Below are 16,877 nucleotides of genomic sequence, written 5' to 3'. Positions count from 1 at the left end.
AAAAGTAGACACACTGGACTTAACAGAATTCAGAAACATGGTTCAGGTCAGTGTGCGCACTGTGGAATAGAAACAATAGAACATGCCATTTTGGTTTGTCAGAAATCTGAACATCACAGAAGACATGGTAAAAAAAAAAAAAGTAAAATCAAAGAAACATTTAATATAATAAACATATTGCAGTATGAAACGAGAAGTAAAAGTATTCAAATTATTTTACTTTTTTTTAGAATCACAAAGTTAGTAAAGAGAATATTAAGCACACGTTGTAATTCACACTCCACGCCAGTAGGTGGCGGTAGAGCACACCCCCCGTCGTTTGCCAACCGCCATAAAACAGCATCAAGGGGAAAAAAAAAACTAAACGACGAAGAAGAAAAAGAAAAAGAAGAAGAAACGGTTATGTGATGTCAACTTTCAGAGGAGGGTAAATAGTAAAGAAATGTGGAACCGAAGCGGTCGGAGCTCGGCTCTGGACCGAGCTGAGGCGTTGCTGTCGGCCAAGAGGAGAAAAGGAGACGGACGGAGCTCCACACTGCTGGACGGCTCGGCCAAAACACAGGTAGTCCGGTTCGTTGATGCTCCCTCACTGATGGAGAAAGGTGAAAATGTAGTGAAAAAGCACGAACACAACTTTAGGTGAATTTAAATAATTTCTGAGCCTAAATGAGTACGTATTTTCGTCACAACAATATTTTATGGTATTCCTTGTCGCTACAGGACGAGCGGTGAGAAGTTTGATTCTTTTTTTAAAGAGTCGAGTTTAAATGAAAAGCCAAAAGGAATTGGAAGTTTTGGTTCGTTTGAGTCATCGAGTCACTTGTTCACACACAAGTTCCAATCCTGACAAATTCACGCCACCAATAACACCACTGATTTGAATTAGGAAATTTAAACTATTTCATTGTAGAAAAACAAAAGAGTAAAAGACCACTGATTCCCAAATGAGATTTCTTTTTTTTTGCTATAAAAATAAGAGCTCCCCCAACACACTCACTGCCCTGCTGTGTGCAAGAAATAAATCACTTGTGGTGCTTTGCCACTGTCTCAACTCTCCTCAGCTCCACACCGCACCAGTTAAAGGCCTCTCCACTATCGGTACCCACCCACACTCAGCTCAATTTATGGGACCACCTTGTACGGGGTTCCAAGCGGGCTGGTCCGAGGGGACGATTTTGACGTAAGCAGACAGCAGCCATTGATTGGACAGCAGAGCTCCAACATTGAATGACCTGCGCATCAAAACTGTTAACTACATCTGAACCTCCATTCCGCATCATGTTGATGGGTGGCTTTTCAAGAAATGAACACATTTACAGAGAGATATCAGAGATCATGGTGCAGCATCGCTACACCCAGACTTGCAAGCTGTGCCGAGATAAGCTAAAAACAATTCCAAGTCTGATTATAGAACGATTAAGGATCACAACGGGCGGAATGACTCAAACACACAAAGACTAGTTACGATCCTGGCAACTTTGCTTTGACATTCCCACCCACCAAACAGGGAAATGTGTCAGCCTCCACTGTAGTGGCAAATCACCTCCACCTGAGGAGAGCCGAGTGGAGCCGCACTTACCAATGGCAAAGTGGTATTAGATGTATTTATCTGTGAGTACGAATCAAATGAGTCCTGACTCGCTTGTTAGAATCAGAAATTATGACTCCCAACTCAAACAAGTGTATCGGGACAGCGAGTCACGAGTTGTGGAGCCATGGAGCAAGTTACTTGGGCCTACACGTGTCCAATGACCACAAAGACAGCCAGCATCATCAAGAAGGTTCACCAACGGTTCTATTTTGAGGAGGCTGAAACGTGCTGCTCTCAATTATGTGCTGAACGCGTTCTGACTTCATGCCAACAATACAAGTGAAGAAAATGTTCAAATATTTCCGTTTTGAATTTATATGGCGAACAGGTAATAAAAATTGAGTTAAAAGATTAGAAAAGATCAGACAGTGTAAGTTGTGTAAATAAATTTGTGCAGAAAGTTATGTGTTCAAACTGGTTCTTTGCAGGGGTCCTTGGTTGGGTCCTTCAAAACGAGATCAGCTCTCCCAAACACCCACACTTGGTTCTCCGATGTGCCTGATCTGTCCTCAGACAGCACAGCCTCTGCACATGGAGCTGAAGACGACAGAGCTGCTGAGGCTAAAGAACAACATGGAACAAAGACGGAGTCGAGCAAGGTGAAAGTTTTAACAGGACGGAATTATGTGGGTGGCCGATGTATAATAATACTATGCACAATAATTCAGTCAGTTTTACAGATATTATGCCAAGCTTTGATGTGGTAGTAGTTGGCAGTCTCACAACACATAAGTGTGACATTTCACAAAAGACTATTTTCAATTTTAGCAGCAATTTATTATTTATTTTTTTTACAATGTGACATTTCACAAAAGACTATTTTCAATTTTAGCAGCAATTTATTATTTATTTTTTTTACAAACATCAACATGCATTGATCAACTATGAGAAGGTGCTATTTATAAGACTGAGCTGAATGCAGCTCCTCAGACTGAAGAAGTCTTTCGGATGAAAGACGAAACGTTTCTACAGTTTTTTGTTTTTTGAACCCGTCCAGAGGACCTGACTTAACTTTTTTAGATTTTTCTTTCTGGATTATTGAGCATGCATAAGGATAGGTTGCTGAGAACTTTGTATGTTAGAAGTAAGATTTTAAATTCAATCAATTACAAAATTTGATCCAAATTAAAAAAGAAAAGTCCAAATCAATTCCAAAATAATTATCAGCTGCTTGTTGCTCTGAAAGTTTAATTGAATTTAAACTTTGACTTGATTCTGTTTATCAGGATATCAGGCCACAGCGTTCACCAGGAGGAGGGAGCAAGTTCTTAAAGAAGGCTCCAAAACCAACTGAAAGCAGCCGATCACCTGTCAGCAGGAACCAAACGCATCAGAGACTAGAACCAAGGTAATGTTCTCTTTGTAGGACAAATACAAGTACAAGGAAAACTGCTTTCTGTCAAAATGCAGCGTGACCATTGAGGGCAGAATGACTGCGGACATTTGCAAAAGAACTGAAAACTAAGTTGTTCAGGATAAAATAAATGGAGCACTAGCTAAAACCCAAAAGGAGCAGGATAGTAGCTAAAAGTCAGAAAGACCAAAGTACTTGCTTAAAGCTAAAATATGCAAAACACAAGCTAAAGTATCACAATGCAAGCAAAAAGTTATAAAGTACCAAAAGGCTAGCTAAAATGTAAAGTCACAAAAGGGCTAAGAGTATCAAAAAGCTAGCTAAAAGCTGAAAGTTATAACACTAATACCTAAATTAGCAAAGTACCATACTAGCTAAAAGTATCACAAGGCTAGCAAATAAATTTTAAAGGCTAATTAAAAGTTAAAAGTAGCAAATTCTGGCGAAAAGGTAAAAGCAATAAAAAGTTAGCTAAACTTTAGGAGTAAAATGGTAGCTAGAAACTAAAGTAGCAAAAGGCTATCTTACTTTTAAAGTAGCTTAAGTGTATAGGTAGTACAAGTTAAGTATTAAAAAGCTAACTAGAAACTACAAATAGCAAAAATTCTAGTTAGAAGCTAATAGTAGTAATCAGCTAAAGGCTAAAGTAGCAAAATTCTAGCTAAAAGAATCAGCAGGCTAGCTAAGGATATCAACAGACTTACTATGGTAGGAGGTAAAAGTAGCAAAATGCTGGCTAATAGTAGCATAAGAGAAAATCTGTTTTTAATAAATTGAAGAGTTCAACATATTTCTAATGAGAAATAATTTGTAAGAAGTTTTTTTCTTTTTTTTTAATAAATAAATAAAGTTACACAAACCAAGTCATAGCACCCATAAAAGTAAAGTGTGTAGAAGTAGTTAGATTGCAAATTATAAAAGGAATCTGTTGTCACAAAACTTAAGCGAAATAATAATCCAGAAAGGAAATGAGCTGATTTCTACCACCAAATCTTCCACTTTTGTCCTTGGGTTCAGTGAAATTCCTTCTAACAACAATAATAATTAGAAGTAAAATGTCTCCTTGTTCCCCTCTTTCCACCTCTCCTGTCAGATACACGTCATCTTTGATCGGCGGCTCTCAGGCTGCAGCTTTGAACAGACTCTCTGAAATTGAGAAACATGTCAGTAGACACAAGCAGATCCTTGAAGAGACTCGACAGCCCATAAAAGCTGCTCCAAATCTGGCCTCAGAGTCGAGAATGTTGGAAACCGCAGCCACCACATCCACAGAGGCCTCTGAGCAGCTGTCGGCACACTCCAGCAGTGACCAGAGCCAGAAGAAGAGGTTCCTCAAAAAGAAAGCTGCTGAATGCACCAACCCTGCTGCAGCAGCCCTCATCAGCTCTGATGGCGGTGGACTGTCCAGAACCAGATCTACTTATCCTGTGGTCTTGAAAACGAAGTCTGTAAGAGTAAAGAGTGCTGTGAGTCTGGAAAGTGATGAAGAAGACATGAAGATACTGCTTGGAGACTCAGTAGATTCAACGGACGGCAGAACCTCTGGATCAAAGAGAACACTGCCTAAAAAGGTTGGCTACTAATGTAAAGTTTTTTTTGTTTGTTTTTTTAACCATATTTCAGATTTTTTTGTGTAAATTGAGGATAGTTTTTGTCTATTTGTGTGTTAGCAAAATGTCTCGTGAACCGAAACCACTAACCTTCACCCTTTTCAGCAGTCATCCATCACTCAGCAGTTCACACTGTATCTTTACAGATGATGCTAAAGGCTGAAGTTATCTTTAGATGTACCTCAACAACTGACTAGTGTTACGTCCTGGCTCATTGTGGATGCAACATGATTAATTCAACCTGTAATTATACAGGCTAGTCTCATTGAGCCACGAGGACTTATTTACAAGAGAGACCTGTTCCAGACAGAACGTATATATAGTACAGACAACAATAACAATAAACTACAGTAAAAATGCAGTTAAAATAAAAGTAGTGTTATAAAACAATAAATCAGGGTGCCTTAAAGCACTAGGTGCCATTTAGGGAGTGGTGGTGCAGTGCTTAGAGAAGGTGGACCTGTGACCGGAAGATGGCTGTTTCAACTGGTACTGACAACATCAAAATATGGGTGGGACTGGTGAAGCACCCACACCTGCCTCCACCCTCATTTGCCCCACTCTGGGCATTGAGCAAGGTTCTTAACCCCCACCATCTGCTCCCCTGGGCGTCCTAGATAGCAGCTCTCTGCTCCACACAAAGGGCTGTGGTTGCTTCAGAAAGGGCATCCGGTGTAAAACGTAATCTCCAAGTCTTGGTGCGACTTAGTTCACTGTGGAGACCCCTGAAGAAGGGAGCAGCCGAAAGAAGAAAAATAAATAAATCAAGGACAAACCCCAAAATAAAAAAAAAAGTGACAATTTATTTTTACTGTCTGATTACAAGGCAACAAAACACGGCAATAACGTGCATTCTTTGCAACAATGAACTGAAAACAGCAATAATAACGTCTCTTCTGAAAAATAAACCAATAGAGGACAAAAGTAAAAAATCCAAAAGAAAGTACACAATCCCAACTAACAAAGATCAGAAACTAAAATAAGTGGCTCAACCATGACAGTGAAATCTCTCCAAACAAAGTGTCTTGGCTACACAAGTCACAACATAACAGATCCAGAAAACAAGACGACCTCAGAAACCACAGTTCAGCACAACGACTGTGCACCGTGCACATGAAGCACGGCTGCACTGACTGAAGGGTAGGGCTGGCTTTTAAAATCTCCCTCTCATTCATCTGGCCTCCTCGTTGGCAGCCACTGTTGGATGGTGCTGTCCAGTCTCCTCCCAATCATCTTTGGACTGGTAAGCCTTGGTTTGGAGTCCACCAGTAGAGGGAGACAGCCAACCTGCAGCTGGAGTTGAACTACCGGGAGGAAACTCCTCACATGGAAAGGCAGGACAGTAACACTATAATGTCCGTTTCTCAGCACTAGCTGGTCCTGGTCTAGAAGTCGAGCATCAAAGGTGGAGGGTGATATGCATTCCTTCAACTGATGCTTAGCATGATTATTTAAATGCTCATAAATAAAGAATATTGACCTTCAGGACTTTATAGTTTTAGACAGACTAAAAACCAGAAGACAGTTCCTGTCAGGTGAACAGAAACTGTTTTGTGGATCAAAACATGATTTTTCTTTGTGTTCCTACAGGAGCTAAACAGTCCCAGTCAGAGGGTTCAAAGTCCAGGTCCTGCTACAGCTGGCCACCCTGACACATCACCACCTCCCTCCACTGCCTCTCCTTCACGTCCCAGTTCTCCTTTTCGATTCGCAGGCCAGGCCCAGGTCCACTTCAGCCCCACTGTGCGCTCCCCATCACCCTCTCCTCTCCAGGTCTCCCCTTCACTTTCAAAAGGGACGAGCTCTCCTCTTCAAGCGGGGAGTCCACACGAGTCCTTGTTGTTTTTGTCAGGACAGGGAGAGGTGTTTTCTCTGGAGGAGCTCGACCCGGCGAGGCCTGCCTCCGAGGATACGCTCAGTCAGATGGGCTCGGTTTCTTCAGAAGGTGAGAGGTTCATAGGTGTTCAGTAATAAAGCTGACCAGATCAGTAAGAGTTAGCCGTTTGTCAACACAACTGTCTAAAGATTACATCTTCAGATTTCAGACTGTTCTGCTCGTTCAGGACAAGACGGCTACGACCTATTGATTTTTGTAACTTTGATCTTTTTTATACGCCTGTCAAAGGTGAACGTATTGTGGTTTAGTCCGTTTCTGATCCGCTCGATAATTTAATGAAATTTGATACACTTATGCATCATCACTAGACATAGTGTCACTTATGCTTTTTATCACTCAGCTTCAGCGTCAAAGGTTGCACAAGGCCTTTGCTTGTTCAGTAGATTGTTGTATAATATCTTTATGAGTCTTTGTCTTTCCATTATTTAGCTTTTTCTGACCATCATGCTCGTTGTTTGTCTTCTTTAAATGTTTCAACAGCGAAAGTTCAACCATTCTTCCACTAACCTTCACCCTTTTCAGCAGTCATCCATCACTCAGCATTCACACTGTATCTTTACAGATGATACTAATTTTCTAGTTATGTTAATGCTATTTTTTGTCATAAATCAACAAAAGGCCCACCAAGTAGATCTTCCTCTCCAAAGGTTGAATGGAAATTGCAAACAGTATTCGCTTCTCATCACAAGTTCTTAACAAGCCTGGTTAATGTTGAAACTAGAGTTGTCCCGGCCTAATCGCAACTATCAGATCACAGTTTCATTCAAAGCATTTTTCATTCAAATCAACATCAGAATATCTGTCACATTGTTCCCTTCTGTGGAGTGAAGTAGGGGAATTAGAAAAACCCTCCATCAGTCCATCCGTGCACGTTGTGAGCATGAAAACATAAAAAAGTGGAACAAGTGAGCTTCTTTTTTGGTGTGTGGGTACATCTAGGTGTAAAAAAGGGTCCTTTCAATAATTGGGTTGTTATGTCAAAATCCAAGATGGCTGCCACTATAAATGTCCATCTGTGTTGTGAACATGTGTTGAAAATTAGAGACATTTTGCTAACACAAATGGTTTTAATGGTGGGTGGAATAGAATGATGGGTGTCTGCAGTTGAGACTTTGTGTTGTTGGAAGCAGATGGCAAAATGGAGTGAACACTTTAATTAGAACAGATTTGTCTTGATTTATTTTGATCAACATAAGTTTATTTTTTTACTGAGCATGTTTCCTGATCTTTCTTTTTCCTCGGACTTTAACATCAACTTAATGACACTAGACGAGCCCCTTGCTGCACGTGCTGCCTTCACTTCAGAAACATTTGGAAATAAGGTAAGAAATGATATAAAATCTGTTTTAATCATATATCAAACTATCTCAACAAATAAGGAAACAAAAAAAAAAAAGTATTTTAAAATTAATAGTCCAACATGCAAAGTGAGAGAACCGTAGGATGGTGCAGTAAAACTGCGGAACCTCGGTCCAGTTTAAAATGGCTGCCACAGCCAACAGCTTTTAGTTGATTTTGATATTTAGCTGAAATTATGTGTAGTAGTTGAGTCATTCGTGAGGCATACTCAGTTCTTGTGTGCATGATCTTTGCTTAAACATTTTGCATAAAATATTGGCATCAACCTGGTCTGTTAGCAAAATATTTCATGAACCGGTGGATGAATTTTAATCAAACTATCAGAATGTCATTAGTGGATGATCGACAGCTGATTAACATTTGGATTCAATACAAGATGGCCACCACAGCTAAATAACATTACCAAACACCGATATGGCCAACTCATTCAACTGAACATAAACTGAAGTAAAACTTGTGGTTGTAGCGGAGTCATACTCTTGAGAGTGATATCTGCTACATTTCCATAATTTCTTCACTTATGATGATCTTATCTGGTGTGGAAGGTGGCGGGTGATATTCATTCTTTCAAGGAATGCTAGGCCTTTACCTCCTAAAGTGAAGAGGGATCAGTGGAAGGTCTCAGTCTGTCCTCGGAGATTCACATGAAGCACAATAAGGGATTGGTGCATTCTGCTAAGCACACTTGTTTATAAAATGCCTGGCTTGCATGAAGTTGTAACTGATGTTGTTCTTGTGTTCCTGCAGCCGAGTCCGAGCAAACATGTCCGCCCTGTTTCTGGATCACAACCTGAACACCAGCAGGAGGAGCAGGGGGAGGACATGCTGCACTACCAAAGTGATTTTGAGAGTGATTCCAGCATCGGGGAGGTTTCAGAGCACACACGAGGGGATGGAGATGAAGACGAGGTGCCGTCAGAGGTTGCGTCTCCTTCAGATGGATCTCAGGAAAGAACCAAAGACGATCATACTGTATCAGACTCGAGCTGCTCCAGCTTTTCACAGACCTCAAATCACAATCACAGGAAGTCCCGCTTCCATCGCCCATCAAGGACTCCGACTTCAGCCAGGAAGGCTTTAAAAGACGCAGCTTCCCAGACTCAGCCTGCTCCACCAGCTCACTCTGGTTAGTCAGATCCATCTTCAACACTTTCTGTCATGCTGCTGTGGAAAATACTGTTTCCTTACAGAGTTCTGCTTTTACTTTATTGTCACTCGTCTGTGACCTCTGCCAGCAAGATGTCACACTGAGGAACTTCTCAGAATTTATTATTTTAAATAATTCATAGTTTGTGGAAATTTAGCAGGAGATTCATCACCTAGTTGGCAAAAAGCTAGGTTTGGTTAAGAATGCTGGTTTGAAAACCCAATGTTTTTAACATCATCTGATATTGTAGCTCTACATTTAACGAGATGAATCCAAACATTTTCAATGATGCCAATTAGACATAAAAACAATTCTTTCTGAAGACATAGCTGTTAAAAAACTTTGACTCAAAGGCAGATTAGGAAGAATATATGCTATTGTAATTACTGTACTGATGTAGATGGATGGAGTCTTTATGGACTAATTTTTATGTAAATCTCAACAACAAAAATCAAAGTTTTCAGTTTTTACACTTCAGTCTGAACTCATTCTGACTCATTTAATCAGCTTGGGTCACAAATGTTTCACATCCTCTACGAATGTTAATATCAGACAAAAATATTCTAATAAATGCAGTTTTCAAATATGATTTTATTTATTGGGGGAAAGAGCGATCCAAACCAACTTGGACACATATGAAACAGGATTTCCAGTGACTCTGGATAAACCAGGAAAATGACTTTCACATTTTCCAGACAGGGAAGACTCAGGAAAATTGATCTGCTGATGAAAATATGAACTTCTTGAGAGTTAGACGAGCATTTGTACTAATGCTAGTATTCTAGTATTGTATCTGTGGTGGCTGTTTAGTATCTGATGTTATACAACACAATTATTTTAGTGGTAATGATTGTCATGTGTAGGCTACAGTATACTTCCTGTCATCTCTGAATGTGACTCTGCCCGTCACATAAGACACGGAGTTCTGAGCGTTTGTGTAACTTAAATCCATCCATCCATTATCTTTTACCCGCTTCTTCCATTTTGGGTCGCGGGACTGAGATGGTTTGGACATGTCCAGAGGAGGGACAGTGGGTATATTGGTAGAAGGATGTTAGAAATGCAGCTGCCAGGAAACAGACAGATGATATTTATGGATGCTGTAAGAATTTAGGGAGACCTCAACGGTCTTATTACAATTTTGCATTGCCAACTGATCTCCAACGATCCCAGCCTGGTGAGATATGACGTTAAGGATTCAAGCTGATCTGAGAAACACATTGATAGGACAGTGCCATCTGTTTCTGACCCACAGCTCGTCTTTCTCCAGGTGCGGCTACTCTGGACCTTGCGTTGAGCCAGCTCTACCTGACCCCCCCATCTGTGGTCACTCACACCATCAGTCCAGAGAGACTGGAAGGTACAAGTCCCAGAAATCTAGAACATATTAAACCATCCCCTCACCTTAGGATTAATTTACCGACAACAGAACAGTGTTTTAAAACAACTTAACCACCTTTATTAAAACTTTCAATAAATAATCACTGGGTGTACATCTACAACTAAATGAGCCCAATTTAAAATGGCCACCACAGCTAAAGGAAATCAATCATAATTGGATATTGAGCATTGGTGTGATGGTAGCTGAGTCATTTACAACAAATACTTTGAGGGCTAACACATCTCGTGAGATCAGGCCACACAAAAAAGGTTAAATCATGTCATCTGGACCAGTTTCTTTAAGGGAGAAACGTTTCGTCTTCCATCCGGAGGACTTCATCAGTCGGTGGCCTGCCAACCAGATCTGTCCCAGAAGTAGCCTTCATTGCTGTGTTTCAAGCCAACCTCCTGTTGGAATCTCAGAAGCAGGCTTTTAACACATGCAAAAGGACCCATCTGTCCAAAACAATCAGTCATCATGTATAGCAATCAATGTTAAAGCCAGATGCCCTAGTTGCTACTCACAGAAACAGCCTGAGGACACCAAGGTCAAAATGGTTCCAAACAAAGGTTTGTAAGCTCAGTCATCCAGGTAGATAACAAAAGAAGGTTAAATCATGTCATCTGGACCAGTTTCGTTAATGGAGAAATGTTTAATCTTCCATCCGGAGGACTTCATCAGTTTGTGGCCTGCCAACCAGAGGCTACTCATGGGACAGATCTGGTTGACAAGTCATAGACTGATGAAGTCCTCCGGATGGAAGATGAAACATTTCTCCCTTAAAGAAACTGGTCCAGATGTCATGATTTAACCTTCTTTTGTTATCTACCTGGATGACTGAGCCTACAAACCTTTTTTTTAAATCAGCTCACACCGTTTAAACCAGATGTTTACATACACCGTCTAAAAGGCATAACTAGTTTTTTTTTTCTTCTCTGACATTAAATCAGACTACACACCTGTTCTGGTTTTGGTCAGCTAGGAAACCCCAAATTATTTCTATTTGCAAAATGCTCCATTATTGAACCTTTTTTACTACCGTACTTTCTTTAAAGTCACATGTTTAAATGGAAACATTTTTTTGAGAGTCCAGATGATGTCATGGCTTTGAAAACTCTATTGGTTTTTATTGGTACTAAACGTTTATGTAAACGTGACTTTGAAGAAAGTAATGAAAATCTTCTCAGTATTTGCAAATTTAGTTACAAGATTTCCAAAGATATTTGTAACTGACCTAAGACAAAAAAGGTTTAATCTGATTTAATGCCGGTGGCTAAAAATGGTTCTGTCGTTTTATAGTGTGTGTAAACATCTGGTCTCAGGTGTGTATATAATTAGCACTACTGTAGCCTATGAATTGTTGCTCATTTGCTATAAAACCATCCAAATTGTAGAAGTTATTTGCATTTGATAACTGCTGTCATTGTGTTGACATGTTCTTAATTTATTTGTCAGCTCTCAGCAGCTTCAGTCCAGTTCTGTTAGCTCTGAATGAAATGCTGAAACAACAGCTGAACATGACGAGGAGGGTGATCAACCAAAGTGACCACCTTCACTCCCGTCTGCTGCAAAGCCTGGACCCTCCAAACTACAAGTACACCACCCTGGAGGACACCATCCAGGTAATTCACACCAATACGAACACTTGTGACGTCAACATCTTCAGATGCTCATGGTGAGTTTTTCAGATCTGGTTTAGAAATGTTGCTAACTTCATACATCTAAGTGAGGGCTTTATTTTTATGTTTAGCCTGGACTATATAACAGAGTTAGCTGGAACTTTTCAATATTTATTCAGAGGTTTTCTATATATTATAAATCGCTGTCAAAGGAAAAGAAAGGTGGAACCAAAACGTTTCATTTTCATAATCGTTTTATTTCTTTTACATTACTTGGAGCTGAACAGGTGACATTTATGTCAGTTAAGTCCATTGATCTTAAAACTTATTCCCCCCCACTTTTTCTATAAAACCAAATAAAATGTATACTGTTTCTGCAGAATTTCCACAGGCACAGAACCCACAAACCTTGACTGTGGAACGACTTGGAGATGTTCGAGCAGATGAGGGACGGACAGCCGCTGCAGAGAACGACTCGTGTAAGAAGCAGATTCTGTTTGAGCCTTTATATTAAAAGAAACAACTTTCTACAACCAAGTGAATCACTTGATGTGTTTATATAATGTCACTGTTTTAGATCTTATGGCACTGTTCTAAGTGCACTTTGCTCCACACTTCCAGCTTATTTTTAGAATGTAAAAAGATGTGATTTTAATCAACTAGACTTAGATATACATTCATTATGATCTTTAACATCTCATTCACTATCGGATTACAAAAAAGAATATGAAGACGTACTACAGGTGCATCTCAAAAAATTAAATATTGTGATTTTTTTCTTTTCTCATGTCATTCACTTCAGAAAGTTAAACTCATAATAAATGAATTCATTAAATATTTCAAGTCTTTACTTCATGTAATTGTGATGATGATGGCTTATAACTGATGAAAAAACAAATTCATGTGTCTCAGAAAATTTAAATATTCCACAGCCAACTTTTGTTACCTAAAACCTCCCCCTGGTGGCTGGCTGTGCTACATGTTTTAAGCCCTGCCCCTCCATGTAAACCAGGGGTGGGCAACCTTTTTTTCCAGTTAGCTAAACTGGAAAATTACAGAAATTTGGAAAATAAGTTTTCTTTAAGACTGATAATCAAAGGGTTTTTTTTTTCAGGCTTTGTGTAAACAGTCTCTTGTGACAATACATTAGTTATATGTATATTAACATCGCAACAACTTTAAACAATAAGTTGTATGCAATCTTAATCCAAAGGGTTTTTATGTATTTGTATTGAAGATGATTAATTTGGACTTCCTTAAGTTTCATTGAAAAACTGCTGGTGCTCAACTTATTTAAAAGTTGTATTTTCACTTAAGGACATTGGGGGGCTGGATGGTGATTGCCCGCGGGCCACTTTTGGCCCATATGTTGCCCATGTCTGATGTAAACAAATGGCACATTTTCTAGACAAAAATAAAAACACTCCAAAAAATAAAAGCTGTGTTGATTCACATATTGTATGTCCAAATATATATTTATAAAGTGTAATAGTTTGAGGCTTAAAGAGAAGTGTCATGTTACCCTGGATAAGAGTCTCAGCCCTAATCAAGTCGACCCGGCATGGGTTCAGTCTTTCCATTGGGTGGTCCCACCCACTGTCAGCTGTTCTTAGAACCTACTGGGCCCAGGTTTCAGTTTGAGTCCCGTCAAGCTGGCGTCAGCAGACTGCAGGTCACCGATTGGCCAGAGGACGACGTCAATGATGAGAGCATCTCCTTCCCAAGAATCAACCCCACAGTTTTTCAAAACTCGCAAATGCAGCATTAATTTTTATTTAAAAAAAAAAAGAAAGATAAAATCTGGATTTGGACTCAGAAATTATATTAACATAACTCCAGTTAAGGTGGCTAAACATTTCATTGTTGGAAAAATACACGTCAAACTCCTGCTTTGTAAGGAATTTAAAAGGATCAACTAACTGACTTGTCTTATTTTGTGCTGACTGTGAGTCCAAGGTGTTAGATTGGATAGACAGAGGTTAATGAGATATATTAGTGAATCTGATAATCTGAGGAAATCTATCCAGTCAAAATAAAACTTAATACCAGACATTACGAAGTAACTCTGATTGTATATCAGGTTAAAAAACAGCTGAGTAGTTCAGCGTATGTAACCATGGTGACAAGAACCACAGATTCACTTACATTTTGTCCTGGAACAGATAGCATCAGTCGTTCTTGAACACCCCCTTGCTCTGCAGTGCACGTACAGGACAGTTCAAGGATTGGGCGGTTAAATAACGCCTCCTTAATTAGAAGTTGAAAAATGTTTATTTAAAAAGAACACGTATGATTACAGTCACACATTACACTCAACAAGTGCAGGCTTGGACAAACTTCAAGAACATTGATCAGAAGTGTGTAGAGTAGACTGAAGGCACAAACTCGGGCTCTGCGTGGAGTCGTCAGTAGGGCTCATTAAAGGGGTAGTAACAATGTCCTGCGTCCCTGGGAACACGCTTTCCCTCCACCTGCAACATCCAGAACCAAAAATCAGTGCATTTCTCTGCCGGTCTGTTGCTCAGCTACACCTGTGGCCAAACGTTTAGAGAATGACGCAAATATGGACTAATGCAGTTTGCTGCCTCCGTTTTTCTGATGGTAATTTGCATAAACTCCAGAATATGGAGGAGAGATCAGATGGAAACCATTTCTGCTGCTTTTCAACCACAAAAGGGCTTTATTTCAGTCATCTGTTAACTCAGGTGACAGTTGTTGGACAAGCTCATGCTCCGTTGGAAAGAAAACCATGTCTTAACAGAAGTGTGTTCCTTGAAATCGCTGCTCTTCCGCAAGTAACCATGGTTACCTGCAAGGAAACTACTACAACTACTGCTTGGCACAAAAAGGGCTTCACGTGCAACAAGACAAGAAGATGGCAGCTGAAATGGGCCGTTTATCAGATCATAAAGAACTTTATATAAAAGAGGTTGAGTCGTTGTGAAGAAGGATTCAAGGCATCCAAGAGAGTCCAGCGAGTGCCAGGACCGTCTCTGAAAGTTTATTCAGCTGCAGACTGGGACACAACCAGTGCAGAGGCTGCTCAGCAGTGACAGCAGGCTGGTGTGACGAAATGTGCACGCACAGCAGGGCAAGAAGGGTTCTTCTAGAAAAACATCAGGGACAGTTAAAGGTCCAGGGGTTGGACTGCTGAGGACTGGGGACCGATGAATCCCCTTTCTGATTATTTGAATCTGAAGTAACGACTGGACTGATGGACACCTTGTCCTCTTTGGACAAAGTCATGCCAACAGGAAGGTGTCCATCCCAAAGAGGTCCAGTAATTTTACAGTACTGGTAAATATTTACATGTCGACTTGTTAAACAAAGTATGCAGATAAAAAAAAAAAGGTTAGTTTTAAGACGTTTAAATGTAGAGCTCTGTCTTTATTGTGCTTTATCTTGACATTTATTCTGGACAGCTGATACAGTCTTGTATCTTCAGCTCAGCATCTTCTCAGATTCTACTCTTGTCCAGTTCTGACTCTCCAGCCCAAATTAGGTTGATCATGTGACTCCAGCTTCCATGTGGTTTTCTGCTAATTCAGCTTAATATATGTGGAAAGTACTTCAGGATTACTTTTTCTTTCAGACTTTGTGATGAGTACCTTACACCCCACGGACAAACAAAAACCCACAAATTTGAACAAAACTCCAAGACCTGATTATGAAGGAATGGGCTGCCATTAAAAGTCGACTGAAAGTTTGTGACGGTCTTGAAAAGTAAAAGTTTGAAACGTCTAACAAAATAAAACAAAAACATGAAAAAACTTACTAAAGCTGTACTTTGTCATTCTCTAAACTTTCGGCCTGTGTGGTTTTTACTTCCACTGCTTGTGAGGAACCATCTAGTCTTTCATTTCAGACATTTTCAGGCAATGTCTGACATTAAATGTAGTTTTCTATTAGATGATAAAAGTGAAGTGTATATCTATAAAAGCCCACTTACTTCAACCATAGGGACGATGTAGCGCCAGCCTCTATTCAGTGCTGTGATGCTTTTCATTTCTTCTGCTTCCAGGGTGAAGTTAAACACCTGACAACAAACCAACACTTCAGTGTGAATGGAAACGTCATCTGAACCAGAACATGCATCAAATGAGCACAACTTCTCGTTTCCTGCATGGGCAGGTGTCACATTTTTTACAGCATGAGAACCTTGAATAAAAAAAAAAAGTATTAAAACAAGAAAATAAAAAAAAAAAAAAAGCTCTTATTTTGAAACAGATGTAAATCCTATTACTACTGCTGTCTAAGTATGATCACATTATATGTATATTAGTATTAAAAAAATTTCAGTGTTTCTCCTGAGTTTCTGGCCTGTGATTCAAGTTTACATTCTGCTACGAATAAGAGCAATAAATCTAATATTCAATAAATAATAATAATACCATTGAAATACATAAGTTTTATAACATGTATTATTTATTTCCAAAGTGTCCCACATTTATTGTAGTGTTTTCTTCAAGGCTTCAAAAACTTTCAGAACCTTGCGGTAAGAAAGTGTTTTGTTTTGTGTGGGTTAAGACATTTTTAAGTGATCAAACATGGTAAATAGATCGTTTTTTTAAACATTGATTTCAATACTTTTATTTATTTGCACAATTTGCTTGTATTATTACTAATTACTAAGAACATTTTTAGCAACAAGAAAGTCCATAACTTGGAATTTTTAACTAGAACAACCCTTATAAGCATAATGTTCACAAATCAAAATGTGATTAGTGATAAAACTAAAGCTGGACTCTGAAAGGGAGATTTTACTTTTACATACCTTGTTATATTCAGTACAAAAATATAGCACAGGTTGCATTTTGCACAATTCAAAATAACTTAAAATAGCTTCTTTTTTTTTTTTTTGTTACTAGGCTGATAAAAACTTCTCCCTTAAAATGACTGTTTCATTATATATATATATA

The 16,877-nt window shown here is 39.3% G+C and overlaps 2 protein-coding genes across 3 annotated transcripts in view; one reads left to right on the top strand and one right to left on the bottom strand.

Moving 5' to 3' along the window:
* Positions 1-372: 372 nt before the first annotated feature.
* Positions 373-12,439, top strand: c3h19orf44 (chromosome 3 C19orf44 homolog). The gene is made up of 11 exons (XM_037674722.1): positions 373-562; positions 2,020-2,190; positions 2,818-2,939; positions 4,039-4,516; positions 4,998-5,009; positions 6,146-6,492; positions 7,687-7,774; positions 8,559-8,937; positions 10,214-10,318; positions 11,795-11,961; positions 12,339-12,439. The coding sequence occupies exons 1-11, from the start codon at positions 443-445 to the stop codon at positions 12,369-12,371; spliced, it is 2,022 nt and encodes a 673-aa protein (XP_037530650.1). The 5' UTR covers positions 373-442; the 3' UTR covers positions 12,372-12,439.
* A 1,886-nt stretch (positions 12,440-14,325) lies between these two features.
* The window catches only part of akr1a1b (aldo-keto reductase family 1, member A1b (aldehyde reductase)), a 9,450-nt gene continuing 6,898 nt past the window's right edge, over positions 14,326-16,877 (bottom strand). For both annotated transcript variants that reach the window (XM_037674725.1, XM_037674724.1), the window contains exons 8-9: positions 15,908-15,994; positions 14,326-14,429 (exon numbers count right to left, since the gene is read on the bottom strand). In XM_037674725.1, the coding sequence (XP_037530653.1) occupies positions 14,364-14,429; positions 15,908-15,994 (153 nt within the window). In that variant the 3' untranslated portion in view covers positions 14,326-14,363. The remainder of the gene's footprint in view (positions 14,430-15,907; positions 15,995-16,877) is intronic.

Source organism: Nematolebias whitei, chromosome 3 (assembly GCF_014905685.2).
Source record: "Nematolebias whitei isolate Nwh7 chromosome 3, NemWhi1, whole genome shotgun sequence".
Classification (NCBI taxonomy): Eukaryota; Metazoa; Chordata; class Actinopteri; order Cyprinodontiformes; family Rivulidae; genus Nematolebias; species Nematolebias whitei.
Note: the sequence above shows the minus strand (reverse complement) of the source record. Positions and strands in the feature narration are given on the sequence as shown.

Excerpts from the sequence above, each read along its gene's own strand:
- c3h19orf44 (XM_037674722.1), top strand. The coding sequence starts at position 443 with ATGTGGAACCGAAGCGGTCGGAGCTCGGCTCTGGACCGAGCTGAGGCG. Across the intron at positions 2,940-4,038 it reads CATCAGAGACTAGAACCAAG|ATACACGTCATCTTTGATCG; the intron begins GTAATGTTCTCT and ends CTCTCCTGTCAG. Across the intron at positions 8,938-10,213 it reads TGCTCCACCAGCTCACTCTG|CTCGTCTTTCTCCAGGTGCG; the intron begins GTTAGTCAGATC and ends TCTGACCCACAG.